Here is a 19,769-nt window from a genome sequence, read left to right on the forward strand (position 1 = left end):
TCTCTATTTCTTTCCTTTTTAATGTTTTCCTTCAACTTTGGGCCATTTTCTCTTACTTGCTTTATATACTATCTCACAGCAGTTGAAATAACATTGATACTCTTCTTAGAGGTATCTATTTTGTTAAAGACTCTGGAAGACAGATGCAAAGAAATTAACCTTCAATAGTGAAATTTTGGCTTGATTAGGGAAAATATTTCTGATGAGAAAAATCTTCTTAGGGATTGCCTGTTTATCAAATTTATTCAATATTCATGGAATTGATATGAGTGCCCACTGTATGCCAGGTACTGCAGTTAAGCTGATAGATGAATAACTTATGTGGCTTCCACTTTGAGGATCCCTGCAGTGGCAGGGGAGAGGGCAGAGACAAACAGAAATTAATAGTTATAGCTACAGTATAGGCTGGGTACAGTGGCTCATGCCTGTAATCCCAACTGAGGCGGGTGGGTCACCTGAGATTAGGAGTTCAAGACCAGCCTGGCAAACATGGCGAAACCCTGTCTCTACTTCTCTACTAAAAATGCAAAAGGCAACTGGGCATGGTGATGTGTGCCTGTAGTCCCAGCTACTGGGGAGGCTGAGGCATGAGAAATGCTTGAACCTGCAAGGCAGAGTTAGAAGGCGGAGTTTGCAGTGAGCCCAGATCATGCCACCGCACTCCAGCCTGGGTGACAGAGTGAGACTCTGTCTCAAATAAATAAATAAATGAAGTTGTAATTAATAACCTTGTAACTATAATTTTTAGTTACAGATGCTTATCTTAAAGGGGGTCTCAGAGTCATTTTTATTGAGGCTCATGATCTTTAGGAAAATATTTCTTGCCTGGGCAAAAGAGTGAGGCCCTATCTTAATAAATAAATAAAGTTGTAATTAATAACCTTGTAACTGTATAATTTTATAATTACAGAAGCGTTTCTTAGAGGGGATCTCTGAGTCATTTTTATTGAGACTCATGATCTTTAGGAAAATACTTCTTGCCAATTAGAGTGACATGTATCTCCAGACATCAGATGTTTTTAATGTGTGTTATTGAATGGAAATCATTTTTTTTTATTGCATTTTAGGTTTTGGGGTACATGTGCAGAACATGCAAGATAGTTGCATAGGTACACACATGGCAGTGTGATTTGCTGCCTTCCTCACCTTCACCCACATCTGGCATTTCTCCCCATGCTATCCCTCCCCATCTCCCCCCACTGCTGTCCCTCCCCTATTCCCCCCAATAGACCCCAGTGTGTAGTGCTCCCCTCCCTGTGTCCATGTGTTCTCATTGTTCATCACCCGCCTATGAGTTAGAACATGCGGTATTTCATTTTCTGTTCTTGTGTCAGTTTGCTGAGAATGATGTTCTCCAGATTCATCCATGTCCCTACAAAGGACATGATCTCATCATTTTTGATTGCTGCATAATATTCCATGGTGTATATGTGCCACATTTTCCCAGTCCAGTCTATCATTGATGGGTATTTGGGTTGGTTCCAGGTCTTTGCTATTGTAAACAGTGCTGCAATGAACATTCGTGTGCACGTGTCCTTATAGTAGAATGATTTATAGTCCTTTAGATAAATACCCAGTAATGGGATTGCTGGGTCAAATGGAATTTCTAGTTCTAGGTTCTTGAGGAATCACCACACTGTCTTCCACAATGGCTGAACTAATTTACACTCCCACCAGCAATGTAAAAGTGTTCCTATTTCTCCACATCCTCTCCAGTGTCTGTTGTCTCCAGATTTTTTAATGATTGCCATTCTAACTGGCGTGAGATGGTATCTCAATGTAGTTTTGCTTTGCATTTCTCTAATGACCAGTGATGATGCGCATTTTTTCATATGTTTGTTGGCCTCATGTATGTCTTCTTTTGTAAAGTGTCTGTTCATATCCTTTGCCCATTTTTGAATGGACTTGTTTGTTTTTTTCTTGTAAATCTGTTTTAGTTCTTTGTAGATTCTGGATATCAGCCCTTTCTCAGATGGGTGAACTGCAAAAATTTTTTCCCATTCTGTTGGTTGCCGATTCACTCTAATGACTGTTTCTTTTGCCGTGCAGAAGCTGTGGAGTTTAATTAGGTCCCATTTGTCTATTTTGGCTTTTGTTGCCAATGCTTTTGGTGTTTTGGTCATGAAGTCCTTGCCTACTCCTATGTCCTGAATGGTTTTGCCTAGATTTCCTTCTAGGGTTTTTATGGTGCCAGGTCTTATGTTTAAGTCTTTAATCCATCTGGAGTTAATTTTAGTGTAAGGTGTCAGGAAGGGGTCCAGTTTCTGCTTTCTGCACATGGCGAGCCAGCCCCATTGCTTGTTTTTGTCAGGTTTATCAAAGAGTGTATGCTAGTAGATATGTTGTGTTGCCTCCAATGCCTCTGTTCTGTTCCATTGGTCTATATCTCTGTTTTGGTACCAGTACCATGCTGTTTTGATTACTGTAGCCTTGTAGTATAGTTTGAAGTCTGGTAGTGTGATGCCTCCTGCTGTGTTCTTTTTGCTTAGAATTGACTTGGCTATGCAGGCTCTCTTTTGGTTCCATATGATGTTTAAGGTGGTTTTTTCCAGTTCTGTGAAGAAGGTCATTGGTAGCTTGATGGGGATAGCGTTGATTCTGTAAATTACTTTGGGCAGTATGGTCATTTTCACGATATTGATCCTTCCTAACCATGAACATGGAATGTTTCTCCAGCTGTTTGTGTCCTCTCTTATTTCATTGAGCAGTGGTTTGTAGTTCTCCTTGAAGAGGTCCTTTATATTCCTTGTTATTTGTATTCCTAGGTATTTTATTCTCTTTGTAGCAATTGTGAATGGCAGTTCGTTCTTGATTTGACTCTCTTTAAGTCTGTTATTGGTATATAGGAATGCTTGTGATTTTTGCACATTGATTTTGTATTCTGAGACTTTGCTGAAGTTGCTTATCAGTTTCAGGAGATTTTGGGCTGACATGATGGGGTCTTCTAGATATACTATCATGTCATTGCAAATAGAGACAATTTGACTTCCTCCTTCCCTATTTGAATACCCTTTATTTCTTTTTCTTGCCTGATTGCTCTGGCTAAAACTTTCGATACTATATTGAATAGGAGTGGTGACAGAGGGCATCCTTGTCTAGTGCCAGATTTCAAAGGGAATGCTTCCAGTTTTTGCCCATTCAGTATGATATTGGCTGTTAGTTTCTTGTAAATAGCTTTTATTATTTTGAGATACGTTTCATCAATACCAAGTTTATTGAGGGTTTTTAGCATAAAGGCTGTTGAATTTTGTCAAAGGCCTTCTCTGCGTCAATTGAGATAATCATGTGGTTTTTGTTTTTGGTTCTGTTGATGTGGTGAATTACGTTTATAGACTTGCGTATGTTGAACCAGCCTTGCATCCCCGGGATGAATCCTACTTGATCATGGTTGATAAGCTTTTTGATGTGCTGTTGCAATCTGTTTGCCAGTATTTTATTGAAGATTTTTGCATTTATGTTTATCATGGATATTGGCCTGAAGTTTTCTCTTCTTGTTGAGTCTCTGCCGGGTTTTGTTATCAGGATGATGTTGGTCTCATAAAATGATTTGGGAAGGATTCCCTCTTTTTGGATTATTTGGAATCGTTTCAGAAGGAATGGTAACAGTTCCTCTTTGTGTGTCGGGTAGAATTTGGCTGTGAACATATCTGGACCTGGGCTTTTTTTGTGTGGTAGGTTCTTAATTGCTGCCTCAACTTCAGACCTTGTTATTGGTCTATTCACAGTTTCGGCTTCCTCCTGGTTTAGGCTTGGGAGGACACAAGTGTCCAGGAATTTATCCATTTCTTCCAGGTTTACTAGTTTATGTGCATAGAGTTGTTTGTAATATTCTCTGATGATGGTTTGAATTTCTGTGGAATCTGTGGTGATTTCCCCTTTATCATTTTTTATTGCATCTATTTGGTTATTCTCTTTTTTTTTTTTATCAATCTGGCTAGTGGTCTATTTTGTTGATCTTTTCAAAAAACCAGCTCTTGGATTTATTGATTTTTTTGAAGGGTTTTTTGTGTCTCTATCTCCTTCAGTTCTGCTCTGATCTTAGTTATTTCTTGTCTTCTGCTAGGTTTTGAGTTTTTTTGATCTTGCTCCTCTAACTCTTTCAATTTTGATGACAAGGTGTCAATTTTGGATCTCTCTTTTCTTCTCATGTGGGCACTTATTGCTATATATTTTCCTCTAGAGACTGCTTTAAATGTGTCCCAGAGATTCTGGTATGATGTGTCTTCGTTCTCATTGGTTTCGAAGAGCTTCTTTATTTCTGCCTTCATTTCATAGTTTATCCAGTCAACATTCAAGAGCCAGTTGTTCAGTTTCCATGAAGCTGTGCGGTTCTGAGTTGGTTTCTCAATTCTGAGTTCTAACTTGATTGCACTATGGTCAGAGAGACTGTTTGTTACGATTTCAGTTGTTTTGCATTTGCTGAGGAGTGATTTACTTCCAATTATGTAGTCAATTTTAGAGTAGGTGTGATGTGATGCTGAGAAGAATGTATATTCTGTGGATTTGGAGTGGAGAGTTCTGTAAATGTCATCAGGTTTGCTTGTTCCAGGTCTGAGTTCAAGTCCTGAATATCCTTGTTAATTTTCTGTCTGGTTGATCTGTCTAATACTGACAGTGGAGTGTTAAAGTCTCCCACTATTATTGTGTGGGAGTCTAAGTCTCTTTCTAAGTCATTAAGAACTTGCCTTATGTGTCTGGGTGCTCCTGTATTGGGTCCATATATATTTAGGATCATTAGCTCTTCTTGTTGTATCGGTTCTTTTACCATTATGTGATGTCCTTCTTTGTCTCTTTTAATCTTTGTTGCTTTAAAGTCTATTTTATCAGAGATGAGAATTGCAACTCCTGCTTTTTTTGCTCTCCATTTGCTTGGTAAATCTTCCTCCATCCCTTTATTTTGAGCCTTTGTGTATCCTTGCATGTGAGATGGGTTTCCTGGATACAGCACACCAATGGGTTTTGGCTTTTTATCCAATTTGCCAGTCTGTGTCTTTTGATTGGTACATTTAGCCCACTTACATTTAGGGTTAATATTGTTATGTGTGAATTTGATACTGCCATTTTGATGCTAGCTTGCTGTTTAGCCTGTTAGTTGATGCAGATTCTTCATTTTGTTGAGCTCTTAAGCATTTGGTATGTTTTTGGAATGGCTGGTACTGGTTGTTCCTTTCTATGTGTAGTGCCTCTTTCAGGAGCTCTTGTAAAGCAGGCCTGGTGGTGACAAAATCTCTGAGTACTTGCTTGTTCGCAAAGGATTTTATTTTTCCTTTACTTATGAAGCTCAGTTTGGCTGGATATGAAATTCTGGGTTGAAAGTTCTTTTCTTTAAGGATGTTGAATATTATACTCTCTTCTGGCTTGTAGGGTTTCTACCGAGAGATCTGCTGTGAGTCTGATGGGCTTCCCTTTGTGGGTGACCCAACCTTTCTCTCTGGCTGCCCTTAGCATTTTCTCCTTCATTTCAACCCTGATGAATCTGACGATTATGTGCCTTGGGGTTGCTCTTCTTGCGAAATATCTTTGTGGTGTTCTCTGTATTTCCTGGACTTGGATATTGGCCTGCCTTGCTAGGTTGGGGAAATTTTCCTGGATAATATCCTGAAGAGTATTTTCCAGCTTGGATTCATTTTCTTCATCACATTCAGGTACACCTATCAAACAGATTAGGTCTCTTCACATAGTCCCACATTTCTTGGAGGCTTTGTTCATTCTTTTTTGCGCTTTTTTCTCCAATCTTGCCTTCTCATTTTATTTCATTCAGTTGATCTTTGACCTCTGAGATCCTTTCTTCTGCTTGGTCAATTCAGCTGTTGAGACTTGTGCATGCTTCACGAAGTTCTTGTGTTGTGTTTTTCAGCTCCATCAATTCACTCATATTCCTCTCTAAGTTGTCCATTCTTGTTATTATTTCCTCACATCTTTTTTCAAGGTTCTTAGTTTCTTTGCATTGAGTTAGAACGTGTTCTTTTAGCTCATGGAAGTTTCTCATTACCCACCTTCTGAATTCTGATTCTGTCATTTCATCACAGTCATTCTCTGTCCAGCTTTGTTCCCTTGCTGATGAGGGATTGTTGTCGTCCCTTGTAGGAGGAGAGGTGTTCCCGGTTCGGGTGTTTTCCTCCTTTTTACACTGGTTTCTTCCCATCTTTGTGGATTATCCACCTGTCGTCTGAGTAGTTGCTGACTTTCTGATTGGGTCTCTGAGTGGACGTCCAGATTGTTGATGATGAAGTATTTCTGTTTCTTAGCTTTCCTTCTAACAGTCTGGCCCCTCTGCTGTAGTACTGCCGAGGTCCACTCCAGGCCCTGCTTGCCTGGGGAACACCTGTAGCAGCTGCGGAACAATGAGGGTTGCTGCCAGTTTCTTTTGTTATCTTTGTCCCAGAATGATGCCCGCCAAATGTCAGTCTGATCAGTCCTTTGTGAGGTGACTCTTTGGATATACGGGGGTCAGGGAGCTGCTTGAGGAGACAGTCTGTACTTTATAGTAGCTCAAGTGCTGAGCTGTGAGCTCCGTTGTTCTTTCAGGGCTGCTAGGCAGGTACGTTTAAGTCTGCTGCATTAGAACTCATAAAGCCCCTTTTTTTCCTCAGGTTCTCTGTCCGGGGAGTTAGGGCTTTATTTATGAGTATCTGTTGCACTGTCATGCCCAGCAAGGAGGCAGTCTAGTCACTGCCTGCCTGCCGAGGCTATGCTGAGCTGCTCTGGGCTCTGCCTTGCTGCTGTGGGCTCCGCCCTGTTGCCGTGGGCTCTGCCTTGCTGTTGTGGGCTCCACCCTGCTGCCATGTGTAATTCCCTGTAGTCCTGTTTGTATGGGTGTGGTTAGAACTGCCATGGCGATGGTGGCCCGCCTCTGTAATGGCAGACACTCTCTGTTATGGCGGGTTGCCTCGGCAATGGCAGGCTGCGTCAGCAATGGCAGAGTACCTCCATAGGGGTGGAGTGCCTCGGTAATGGTGGACGCCCCTCCCCCACTGAGCTGCACCTTCCTGGGTTCAGTGTGCTTGCCGTGAAACTCTTAACCCAGAGCCTTTCCAATTGCTGTTTTGTTTGTTTTTGTGGGGGTGGGACCCACTGAGCCTGATCACCTGGCTCCCTGCCTCAGAGCCCTTTTTTTTTTTAAGTTGAACGGTTGAGTCTCTCCCCGGTGTTCCAGTCGCCTTCTGAAAGGGCTCTGGGATCTGCGTGATTTCCTGTGCAGCAACCGACTGTGCCGGCTGAAACAACGTCGCTGCCCGGGAATCTCCTGGCCTGGCTTACTGTTTAAATCCCATTTAATCAGGTGAATGTGCTAATCTGTCTTCCCAAATCTCAAATTGCCAGTTTAACAGGGCAACCAGACCATTGTATTTTGTATGGAGTGCCGCTGCGCTGCGGCGCCAGCCGAAACGGCCGCGCTGGCAGCCCATGGGGCTCCTATACCTGGGAATCTTCTGGTCTGTGGGCAATAAAGATTTGTCTGGAAATGTGGCATCCACTCACCCTCTGTGCTTTCACTGGGAGCTGCAATCCTGAGTTGCTCCTATAGCGCCATCTTCCGATAGCAGATAGATTCTAAAGCTGGAAATAATTTTTTAAAGATATAATTTATGGGGCTGGGCATGATGCCTAATGCCTGTAATGCCAGCACTTTGAAAGGCTTAGGCAGGCAGATCACTTGACATTAGGAGTTTGACACTAGCCTGGCCAGGGTGGTGAGCCCCCTTGTCTACTAGGAATACAAAAATTAGCCAGGTATGGTGTTACATGTCTTTTGTCCCAGGTATTTAGGAGGCTGGGGTCAGAGGATTGCTAGAACCATGGAGGTGGAGGTTGTGGTAAGCTGAGATCGTGCCACTGCACTCCAGCCTGGGCAGCACAGTGAGAATGTGTCTCAAAAAAAAATATGTATATATATAATTTATGCCTTTTATATGTCTTCATTTTGGTACGGTTGTTTCACCCACTCTTCTGAAATTTAAGGCCAGCTTTGGTGCTTTCTCTGAGGCAGAATCATCCATTTCTTTTTTGAGATGGAGTTTTGTTCTTGTCTCCCAGGGTAGAGTGCAATGGCCTGACCTTGGCTCATTGCAACCTCTGCCTCCCAGGTTCAAGCAATTCTCCTGACTCAGCCTCCTCATTAGGTAGGATTACAGGCACCTGCCACCATGCCCAGCTAATTTTTGTATTTTTAGTAGAGACTGGGGTTTTTGCCATATAGGCCAGGGTGGTCTTGAACTCCTGATCTCAGGTGGTCCACCTACCTTGGCCTTCCAAAGTGCTGGGATTACAGTTGTGAGCCACTCACTGTGCCTGGTCAGAATGTCTTATTTTTTTGTATGAATATTTTTGAATAAATACATTTCTTTTCTAAAAAAATTATTATTTTTTTTAGAAATAGAGTCTTGCTATGTTAGCCAGGCTGGTATCGAACTTCTGGCCATAAGCAGTCCTCCTGCCTTGGCCTCCCAAAGTGCTGGAATTGTAGGCATGAATAAATAAACTTCACTGCCCATAAAGTTAAATATTATGTTAAGTGCTTTATCTTCTAAGATAGTATTTATCTTCATTTTACCTTTTTTTTTTTTTGAGACAGAGTCTTGCTCTGTCACCCAGGCTGAAGTGCAGTGTCGTGGTCTTGGCTCATTGCAACCTTTGCCTCCCAGGTTCAAATGATTCTTGTGCCTCAGCTTCCCAAGTAGCTGAGATTACAGGCACGTGCTACCATATCTGGCTGATTTTGTGTTCTTAGTAGAGACAGAGTTTCTAGCTGTGTTGGCCATGCTGGTCCCGAACTCCTGACTTCAAGTGATCTGCCTGCCTCAGCCTCCCAAAATGCTGGGATTACAGGAATAAATGCCTGTTAAGTGTCTGGCCAGTATTCATCTTCATGTGAAAGATAAGAAGACGGAGGCTCAGAAAAGTCAAGTAACTTACAGAGCATATAAGTCATAGAGCAGATAAATGGAGCCAGAGCCCAAATTTATGTACTGAAAGCTTGTATACCTCATTCTTAGTCATACCAAATATAATCTATAATCATAGTTGTTATTCTTTGTTTCCCTGAAATTTTTTTCATTTTTTGAGTCCCAGTGTTTTTTCCTGTTTTCTGATTGTGAAACAGTTGGGATATTATTTGGAAAAGAAAGAATTAAGGTTTCATTGAGATGGTCTTTGGATTAGTTTGTTGACCTTGATATTGGTGTCTTGGGAATGTGTGATACCTTGGCTAAACAGGTGATTTATCAGCAATGTAATAAGACAGTCTCTGCTTTAAATGCTTTCTGGGGGCCCTGGTATGGTGGCTCACTCCTGTAATCCCAGCACTTTGGGAGGCTGAGGTGGGAGGGATTGCTTGAGTGTGGGATTTTGAGACCAGCCTGGGTAACATAGTGAGACCCTGCTCTACAAAGAAAAAGTCAGTGTGATGGTACACACCTGTGGTCCCAGCTACTTGGGAGGCTGAGGTGGAGGATCACTTGAGCTTGGAAGGTAGAGGTTGCAGTGAGTTTTCATTGTGCTACTGCCTTCCAGCCTGAGTGATGGAGTGAGACTCAGTCTCGGAAAACAAAACAAATGCTTTCTGGGATTTTCCTAATCTCTTTCTTGGCTGGAGTCAGATTTTTTCATCTATTATGATTTCAGGAGTAATAACTCTGCTCCTCTGACTTACAGTGAAGGTGTTGGAATTGGACATGCTGCCACCTCTTGGTTGTGAGAATAGGAAGTTTCTATTTTCTCATGTTCATAGTGGACACAAACAGCATGGATGCTGGGTAATGACGGGTATAGTTAACATTAGAATCCCTAATGAAAGGGTGGAAAGAATTGAGAGAATGAAAAACAATGAGTGTGGAGTCAGGGAATCAGGTCTTGTGATAGACTATATGGAGAGGCAGTAAAACATGGTGGTTTTAAAATGTGAACTGACTCCAACTGTCTGGGTTTCAGTTCTGGCTCCACCATGTGATAGGTGTGGACCTTGGGAAATTTCCCTTTTTTGGGTCTCATTATCATATTGGGATAATAATGCCTATCTCACAGGGTGGTTGCGAGGATTAAACAAAGTAATGCTTATAAAGTACTTGACCCATAGTGACTGTCTAATTAAAGTGTTATTATCAATATGAAGGGTGACTGAGAAAATTCCTTGGAGCATCTAGATTCCATGTACATGGCATTTGTCATACTGTTAATATATTTCCTCAATCTTAAAATGTACTTTTAAAATGTTTTAATATTATTGCAGTAAAAATGCTTATTTAAGCGAATGAGTACATTTAATGTAGCAGATAGTGTTTCTTTCCTGAATAACTGTTATTCTTTCAATTGAGAAAATAAGGTATTGTGTGTGTGGCTTAATATATTTAATATATGATTTATATCATGTGGGTTGGCATTAGGTAGCTAGGTCACTCAATACAAAGAGCTAGTAACTGACTATTTATTGTAGTGATTCTTTTTTTTTTATTTACTGTGGTGATTTGTTTTGAATTATATGTTTCCATATAAAATAGCATTTATAAAATAGATAATGCTTTGATTGATAATGTAAGGATTTGCACAGAAGAGAGAAGGCATATTTTCTTAGTGTCATTTACAAGATTTTAAGTTGATACACATAGTGTCTATTCAATTTCTGGAATATCCTGTGAAATACATAATTCTGGAAGATTTCATGGTGAAGAATACCTGAAATCTTCTCTACTGAAGGTTAAAAATCTTCAGTAAAAAACATAAGGTTAAAAACCTTATATTTTACAATTTGTTTTTATATTTACTTGTAACATGTATCTTTGATACTTACAGGACTGCTTTGTTTAAACTTCTTGTGAAAAGTCTATTTTTGGTAGGTAGTAATGAGACTTTTCCCTCAATTTTTATAGGTTATTTGGCTGTTTCCTTATTTCTACATGAAAGTCATGAATTATTGCTTCTCCTCGTGAATACAGTTGTAAAGGTATTGTATTGTATTTTGGTTAATATGAAGTCATAATTCTTGTCAGCCCCTGACATTTCTCCTCAATCATATTTAATTAGATAATATTAGAAGAAAGTGGGCTTGCAGAATGGGCTTAGAAAAATCTTTTAGATCAGTTTCTGCATTTATAAAATGTAGTTAAATAATAGAATTTACAGAGTTGTGAGGATTAAATGAAACATTATGTGAAATAGTAACTGCTGCTCTTGTTATAATTTCATTTTAAAATACAGTTAGAATTAGAGTCCAGGGCTCTAAGCTTTTAGTTTAGGTATACTTTCCATGCTGTTATCTTTTTTTCTAGGATCTGTTCTAATGGGAGATAAACTGAGGAATTGAAGTCTTTAAAATTTAAAAAGTCATGTAAAAAAAGAATAAGATGTAATCAAGTAACTGAAATGTAGAGATAATAAAAACAATTCACACACAGTATTTTTTGTTAAACTTCTAAATCAAAAAGATAATGAGATGTAATTGAGTTGTCGAGCTTTTTTCTTGTGTCAGTTTTTTGATACATGAGAAAGAGAGAACAGTATTTTCTGAACTTTAAGTTGTATACTATATTAAGGTTACCAGTAGGTTAAATTTTTTCAAAACCTAGAAAACATATTTTTAGGTTCTATTAGAATGGTTTAAAAGCCATATGCACAGATAAGTATATATGAATGTACGCATTTTATTGTGTATATTCCAGAATCACTTCAGTTTAAACTTACACTCATATTATTGTTGATTAATAAGAAAAGCTCATAAAATTGTTTTATTGTTGATTTAGAAAAGTTTTAAAGGCTGTAATAAAGGAGGCTACTTTGGCTTGTATCAGAAATTTTATATCAGTTGCTTTTTGGCTTTATTTCTCTACTGACTCTATTAAGGCAAATCAAACAAATAGGAGCATTCCAATAAATATTCCATAAGTCTGGATATACAAATTAATTATGAATAGCACAAAATTACTAAGCATATAGGACCATTACAGTGTTGATTTTGCCATTCATAGTTCCAGTATTTACACTGAATGTTTTCTTTGTTTAATGTTTCGTCAGGACCTGCAGAGCACTAACCTAGTAGAAGTGTGTATGGCACTTACAGTTGTTAGTCAGATTTTCCCCCAAGAAATGATTCCAGCTGTTCTTCCGTTAATAGAAGATAAACTTCAGCATTCTAAGTAAGTAAATTCTTTTGGGATAGGTGTCTACACCATATATTTCAAAATAGAAGTTGATACCAGAAAATTTATTATAACTTCAGTGCTACCAGGATAGAGATTATTCTTTGAGTGCTAGAAATAATACAAAAATCTTCAATAGGATAATCTTTATTTTTGTGTGGGTTTAGGGAAATGGTAGGCAGCTATCTGAAGTTAAAAGAGACAGTGAGGCCTAGTATCCAGGAATCTACCTCTAATGAGCAGTTTTTCCTTGGCTAGGTGGGGTTGGGTTCTCCCAAAGTTGTTTTCGGGATAAAGTGAAATAATGAAAAACATATGGAGATTGTGCAAGTGTTGTGAATGCAAAGCTTCAGTGTAGTGGAAAGATGCTTTTTCTATCAAAACCACAGCATTTAAATTCCAACTTACAGTAGAATATATCCAAATAAACTTAATTTACCTTGTAATATTTTGCTAATCTTCTCTTGTAAGTGTCCTTAACTGTTTCCTTATCAGGTTGACTTACTTGTTCACCACATTTGGAATTACTAATATTTTATTTTTGACTAAACCCCTTTATGTCGTAATTTTTAAAGTTGGAAAAGGTTTGCAATCATTTTCTTTTGTGATTATCGTATGTCAGTTATATATTCTTGATAAAGATTTTTTTTCTTACTCATAGAACATTTATATGCTTTAAGTCAGTTGTTTTTTTTTTTTTTTTCCTGAGACGGAGTTTCACTCTTTTTGCCCAGGCTGGAGTGCCATGGTGTGATCTCAGCTCACTGCAACCTCTGCCTCTCAGGTTCAAGTGATTCTCCTTCCTCAGGAGAGAGAGGTAGCTGGGATTACAGGCATGCACTACCACCTCCTGCTAATTTTGTATTTTTGGTAGAGATGGGGTTTCTCCATGTTGGTCAGGCTGGTCTCGAACTCCCAACCTCAGGTGATCTGCCCGCCTTGGCCTCCTGAAGTGCTGGGAGCCACCAAGCCCAGCCAAGTCAGTATTTTTAACGTTCTAAGATTGCAAAATGTTGTCTTATAGATTGTATTCTTTAAGAAATATTGGATCATGAATCTTCCAGCTAAAATGATAGCTTTTACTAAGAATTATAGAATAGCTTCATAGATCTCTCAGACTTTTTATGTATTGTATGTCATATCTGTGTTTAGAACAAAGGATGATTATAGACAATTAAAAAAGAAATAAAATATTAACTTTTTCTTTTTTGAGACAGAGTATTTTGCTCTGTGGACCAGGCTAAAGTACAGTGGCATGATCTTGGCTCACTGCAACCTCCATCTCCTGGGTTCAAGCAATGCTGCCTCAGCCTCCAGAGTAGCTGGGATTACAGGTGCATGCCACCCTGCCCAGCTAATTTTTGTATTTCTTTTGGTGGAGACAGGGTTTCCCTAGGTTGGCCAGGCTGGTCTCAAACTCCTGACCTTGTGATCCTCCTGCCTCGGCCTCCCAAAGTGCTGGGATTAAAGGCTGAGCCACCGCACCTGGCCAATATTAGGTTTTTAAAAGATATTTTTATGGTAATCTAATTATAGCAGCAGCATATTTTTAGTTAACTTTTGCTCACCACCACTTTTGTGGTGACTTTACTTACTGACCATTTGTATCAAATCCCTCTGAGAATCGAAAGGTCCCTTTTCATTTTTTTCTTTGTTGCTTCCTATTTAGTCTAATTTAAAGTCCTGGGCTAGAGTTTAGACTTTTTGAAACTCTGCTTCTGCAGTTATGGCCATACTTAGCCCCATGCTTGGGAGTAAAGAGCTGAAGAATATGGGGCAGAGGTATAGGTAAGCCAGTAGATGTCACAAAGAATATGTGAAACAAGGCTCAAATTCAGCTTTTGAATCCCACGCTGTATTTCAGCATACCAACCCCACAGCCTGAATCTAGGTCTCTTATCTTCTGTTAGTACCTACTACCACTTAATGCCAGGCCTGTGGATTCCTGGGCCTATTCTGAGTTTGTGTTTCTTTTTTCCTCACCTCATTTACCTATTTTTCCCCAGAATAAATGTCAGTTAACACCCAATGGCAATACATTGGGATGTGGCTTGCATTCACTACAGTGTTAATACTAATAGTAAATCTGTTGTTAATCTGGCTTTCCTTTTTTTTTTTTCTTTTTGTGAAAATAGTTTTCCATCATGGCATAGCTTGCCTAGGAAGATAAGAGTTGTTTATTAATGGAATTTCTACAACCATTTTATTAAGAATCTTATAAAAGGTGTTCTTGAGTGGAACACAAAAGATTGCATTGAATAATCTCAGTCTTGAGATTCTATAATAGAAATATCTGTTAAGGAACCCTAAAAGTAAATACTTCACTTTTGTGATGTTTGCTGCTGTTCTGAGCCCTGTCATCATAGTCTGCAAATAAGAGATATGTAGAAATAGACAATTAACAAGGAAGAAGCTTCCTTGGAAACTACATCGTGAACATAGGATGGCATTTCTTTATTTTTGTTTCTGTGTGCTAGACGTAATCTGCTACAGATGAAGTACAAGACTAGTATATACTTTTCCTCTTTATGATCATTAGGTTTTGAAACAGATTAACCAGGCAAGGAAAGGAGTAACATCTTTTTTGTTTTTGAGAGGGAGTTTCGCTCTTGTTACCCAGGCTGGAGTGCAATGGCGTGATCTCGGCTCACCGCAACCTCCGCCTCCTGGGTTCAGGCAGTTCTACTGCCTCAGCCTCCTGAGTAGCTGGGATTACAGGCACGCGCCACCATGCCCAGTTAATTTTTTGTATTTTTAGTAGAGACGGGGTTTCACCGTGTTGACCAGGTTGGTTTCGATCTCTTGACCTTGTCATCCACCCGCCTCGGCCTCCCAAAGTGCTGGGATTACAGGCTTGACCAACCACGCCTGGCCAGGAGTAACATCTTTTTATTCCATGTGTGTCCTTGTATTCCTTCCTTCTGTCCTCCAAAGTATTTGGAGTCGGCTATCCAGTGCTTAAAAAGATAATAATAAAAATAAAATAGAAAGCTATTTTAGAATGAAAATGTTAATGAGTTTTTTCTTTTCTTTCTCTTTTTTTGAGACAGTCTTGCTCTGTCACCCAGGCTGTAGTATGGTGGCACCATCTTGGCTCACTGCAACTTCTGCCTCCCAGGTTCAAGTGATTTTTGTGCCTCAGTTACCCAAGTAGCTGGGACTATAGGTGTGCACCACCACACCTGGCTAATTTTTGTATTGGTAGGGAAAACAGGGTTTCGCCATGTTGGCCAGGATCGTTTTTAACTCCTGGCTTCAAGTGATCCATCCACCTTGGCCTCCCAAAGTGCTGAGATTACAGGCCAAAGATTTTTTAATATTAATAAGGAGACTTTAATATTACTAGCTGAAATTGCCTATTACTTAAACTTACTGTTGACTTTTTTTTAATTTTTAGAGATGTCTTTTAAAAATAAAGAAAGTTATTTTTCTTGTTTTTTTTTTGTATTTCAAAAGTATTATATGCTTGTTACAAAAAAAATTCACTAACTGGATACATATATAATATGGGCAGTTAAAGTTTTGAGACCTTACTTCTTAGAGGTAATCACTTTTATAATTTAGTATATTAGAAAATAAATTAATTTAAATGTATGATTCTCTCTTTCTTTGTAGATTAAGATAATGAGTCAGTGTTTTGAAATCAGCTGGCCCATAATCTTTCAAAGTAAATACTCGAAGATTCAGATTGTCTTGTTTAGATTTCATTTTTTGTCTTCAGGGAGATTATACGAAGAAAAGCTGTTCTGGCATTATACAAATTCCATCTCATTGCTCCTAATCAAGTACAACATATTCATATTAAGTTTCGGAAAGCACTTTGTGACAGAGATGTTGGAGTCATGGCTGCTTCCTTACATATATACCTTAGAATGATTAAGGTAAGTTGGAGATTTTAGCAAGTACTGAGTAGTTACCATTAGAAAAATACAATTATGGAATTAAAAGGAAACTTTGTTATTTTGGTAAAATGCTTAGTTAACATTTTATGATTTTATTATTATATTTATTTTTAATTAGTAATTTTGCAAGTTGTTGATAGCATGAGTGTAGACACATTACAGGATTAGTTTTTTTTTTTTTTTTTTTTAGTGCCTAAAATTTTTTGATGTTACTAAATAGGTATGGGAAAATGATAGCTATGGAAGTTGTCTTAAGTTTGCAGATTTCTGTTTTCTCAAGGAGTAATTCTCTTTTATATAGCTTCGTGGAATGCATAACAGTTTATAGAAATAAGGAGAACCAGTGGGGGTTGTGCAAGCTACAGACTAGTGTTGACTCCATATATTGACACTGTAACATATGAGGAAAAAGGATTGAATGCTATAGTAAAACACTTTTCTAAATGGTGATGATGGATTTATACTAATTCAGCCTTAGCGTATTGCCTGAACCCATTTGTGTTCAAATATACATATTTGCAACGAATTTCACGGCACCTATTATAACAAATAAAATATACTGTTGAACTCATTTAAGTTATATTGTTTTTTATGTATTGTGTTTAAAATAGTACAGTTTAAATGGATATTCAATACTAAATTTTCTTTTTCCTTAACATTTTGTAAAATTTGAGAGAGTCTTATTTCCCTTTTAAAAATTTGCCCTTGATACACAATAAAAATTAGAATATTAGAATAAAGAATCTAATGTTTCTTTTAAGGAGTATGTATCTAATTTCCCTAGTCCAAAAGATTCCTCAGATAGATAATCAAGGCATACTCCTTCAGAAACAAATATTTTTAGGTACTAAATGGCTAATTAATTATTAATTGGCAGGCACACTGATTTTGGGGACTTTTAATGTTTAAGTAGTCTTGGCTGTGCTCTTCTACCCAGAAAGAATTTAACTTATTTACATGTGAAGTCTTTTGGAAACAGAGTTCAGAGATTGCAAACAGGCCTTGATTTTCATCCAAAGCAGAGGTATTACTGTCCTTTTGCAGTATGCCATTTCTTTTTACTTTTTGTTTTAATTGATGATATTGGCTGTTAAGGATTAAAATCCTTAATCTACATTAATTCTAAGATGTAATCTACATTAATTCTAAGATGTAATTATAAGAACTTTTGAAATGTGATTAAACCATATGTGGGAAAATGTAGGGAATGGTGGAAACTTTTCTGGGATGATTCAGCTTTGGGTTCGTTAGCCAGAGGAATTTTATCATGGAAGAAATTATATGTATTAGAGCACTTTCATTAAATATGAACAAAACTTAAGCATGTATTAAGTTAGGTTCTATATGACATTTCACCCAGGTCTATTTATATTTAATAAGACATTACTAACAGAAAGTTTTTTTTTTGGCGGGGGGGATGTAGGAGAATTCGTCTGGATATAAAGACTTGACTGGGAGTTTTGTAACCATTTTGAAGCAAGTAGTTGGAGGAAAGCTCCCAGTAGATTTCAATTACCACAGTGTGCCAGCACCATGGTTACAAATTCAGCTCTTGAGAATTCTAGGACTTCTAGGAAAAGATGATCAAAGGTAAACTATTCTCAGTAAGTTTGCTTAATGACCCCATATCAGAAGATAGGCTTAGACTTTAGTTACCTAGTGGTTTAATGATAAACCAGATTCTTCAAATGTTTAATTGGCTTAATAGTGATAAAATTAGCCATTGTAAGAAGCACATAAATGCTTTCAGGTTGCTGGGATAATCCTGGCTCTCTCCTTATCCTAATTTTACCCTTCATGAAAGGTACCTATGAAATGCCATCTCCTCTGTGAAGCTTTTGTGATTGTTCTAGTTCAGGGGTCAGGAAACTTTTTCAGCAAAGGGCCAGATAATAAATATTTTAGGCTTTGTGGGCCATATGTTGTCTTTTGCATGTATTCAACTCTGCTATTATTGCATGAAAGTAGCCACAGATAGAACATAAATGAGTGAGCAAGGCTGTATTTAAAAGAAGCCTTTTTATGGACATTAAAACTTGAATCTCATATAATTGGAACATCATAAAGTATTATTCTTTTAATTTTTTTCCAACTATTTCAAAATATAAAATCTCTTCTTAGCTTGAAGCCATACAAAACTAGGCATCTGGCCAGATTAGGCCTGTGGGCTGTAGTTTGTCACTAGTTGGATGTGAGTGCATCACCTTTTCAATTCATTTACCTTAATTCTTTTAGGCAATAACTTAGACTTTTCACGTGTATCTTTCCAACTATATATGTGTGTGTGTGTGTGTGCGCGCGCGCGTGTTTTTTTTTTTTTTTCAATTTTGCCTTTTTTTTTCTCCTGAGACTAAGTGTTGCCTTGTCACCTAGGCTGGAGTGCAGTGGCGAGATCTTGGCTCACTGCAACCTCCGCCTCTCAGATTCAAGAGATTTTCCCACCTCAGTCTCCCAAGTAGCTGGGATTACAGGCATGTGCTGCCATGCCTGGCTAATTTTTATATTTTTAATAGAAATGGGTTTTACCATGTTGGCCAGGCTAGTCTCGAACTCCTGACCTCAGATGATCCACCTGCCTCAGCCTTCCAAAGTGCTGGGATTATAGCATTAGCCACCACACCTGCCTCAATTTTGCCATACTTTTTCAAACTGACAAACTTTCAAAGTTCCAAGGACAGTACAAGGAGCTCCCTTATACCCTGTGCCTAGATTCATTAATTTATTTGCATTGATTGTGTCATTCTCATTCTCTGTGTGTGTACCTAGGTGACGCATGTGTATTTTTATTTAAAAAACTGTTTCTGAATTGTTTGAGAGCAAGTCTTAAGATTTTAGTTCCCTTGAGAGCAAGGACCTTGGCTAGAATTCCTGGTATGTTTCTGTCTTAAGAAAATGTTTGCTAATTAGTGTTCTGATTTTATGAATATTGTTTCCCTTTTATTTAGTAGGGTACCTTTGTATTCTGACTCTTTATCCTAGCTTTACAAAGGGACCATTCTTTAGGCTTTTGCTCCTAGAAATCAACTTTATCTCAGAATCCATTTGCCTGTGAGCTCCCGACTAGCAGTAATTGAGCTACTTCTCTCTTGGTATTACAGTGTTACTTTTTTATGTGTTTATGAATCTTAACTCCTGATTGAAACTTGGAGTTAAAAACCTAAGGTGATGGAGCAGGCACACACATCAGAAATCATTGTCTTAATTATATTTTATATCATGCCACCCTATCCTAACATGGAGCTGTAGTTGGAGATGACTGGAATTATGTTTTAAAACCATGAATTTTATATTAATGCATCAGATCTTACTTGTTTAAAAAGACTTGTTATCAGGAAGTAACTTGAGAGGCATTTAGTGAATTTATTTATTAAATTTCTTAACTGACTTATCTTCCTTTTTCTTGCCTTTGTGGATAAATTTGGATAATACATACACACAGAGATGAGTAAGCCAGTCCTTACCTTCACAGCACTCAGGAGACTAGTAATTAGGCTGAGTTATGAATAGAGTGGAACTTTCTTATAATGTTATGGAACATTAGAATGTTTTCTCTTTTTTGTACCAACTCTAATGAGATTTTATTTTATCATAAATCTTATATTTTGTAGGACATTATTAACTTAATGTAGCAAAGTAAAAAATTAAGTTATAACCATATTCTAAAGTATTTGATTGAAAAAACCAATTTACTGGAAAAGTCTGTTATATTTATGGTCTTTTATATCTCTTTGAATAT

At 38.1% G+C, this 19,769-nt stretch overlaps 1 protein-coding gene across 1 annotated transcript in view; it reads left to right on the forward strand.

Moving 5' to 3' along the window:
- AP4E1 (adaptor related protein complex 4 subunit epsilon 1) overlaps positions 1–19,769 on the forward strand; it is a 97,882-nt gene that overhangs the window by 8,599 nt on the left and 69,514 nt on the right. The window contains exons 4-7 of the mRNA XM_002753482.7: positions 10,866–10,939; positions 12,007–12,128; positions 15,853–16,012; positions 17,457–17,623. Coding sequence (XP_002753528.3) covers positions 10,866–10,939; positions 12,007–12,128; positions 15,853–16,012; positions 17,457–17,623 — 523 coding nt within the window. The remainder of the gene's footprint in view (positions 1–10,865; positions 10,940–12,006; positions 12,129–15,852; positions 16,013–17,456; positions 17,624–19,769) is intronic.

Source organism: Callithrix jacchus, chromosome 8 (assembly GCF_049354715.1).
Source record: "Callithrix jacchus isolate 240 chromosome 8, calJac240_pri, whole genome shotgun sequence".
Lineage (NCBI taxonomy): Eukaryota > Metazoa > Chordata > Mammalia > Primates > Cebidae > Callithrix > Callithrix jacchus.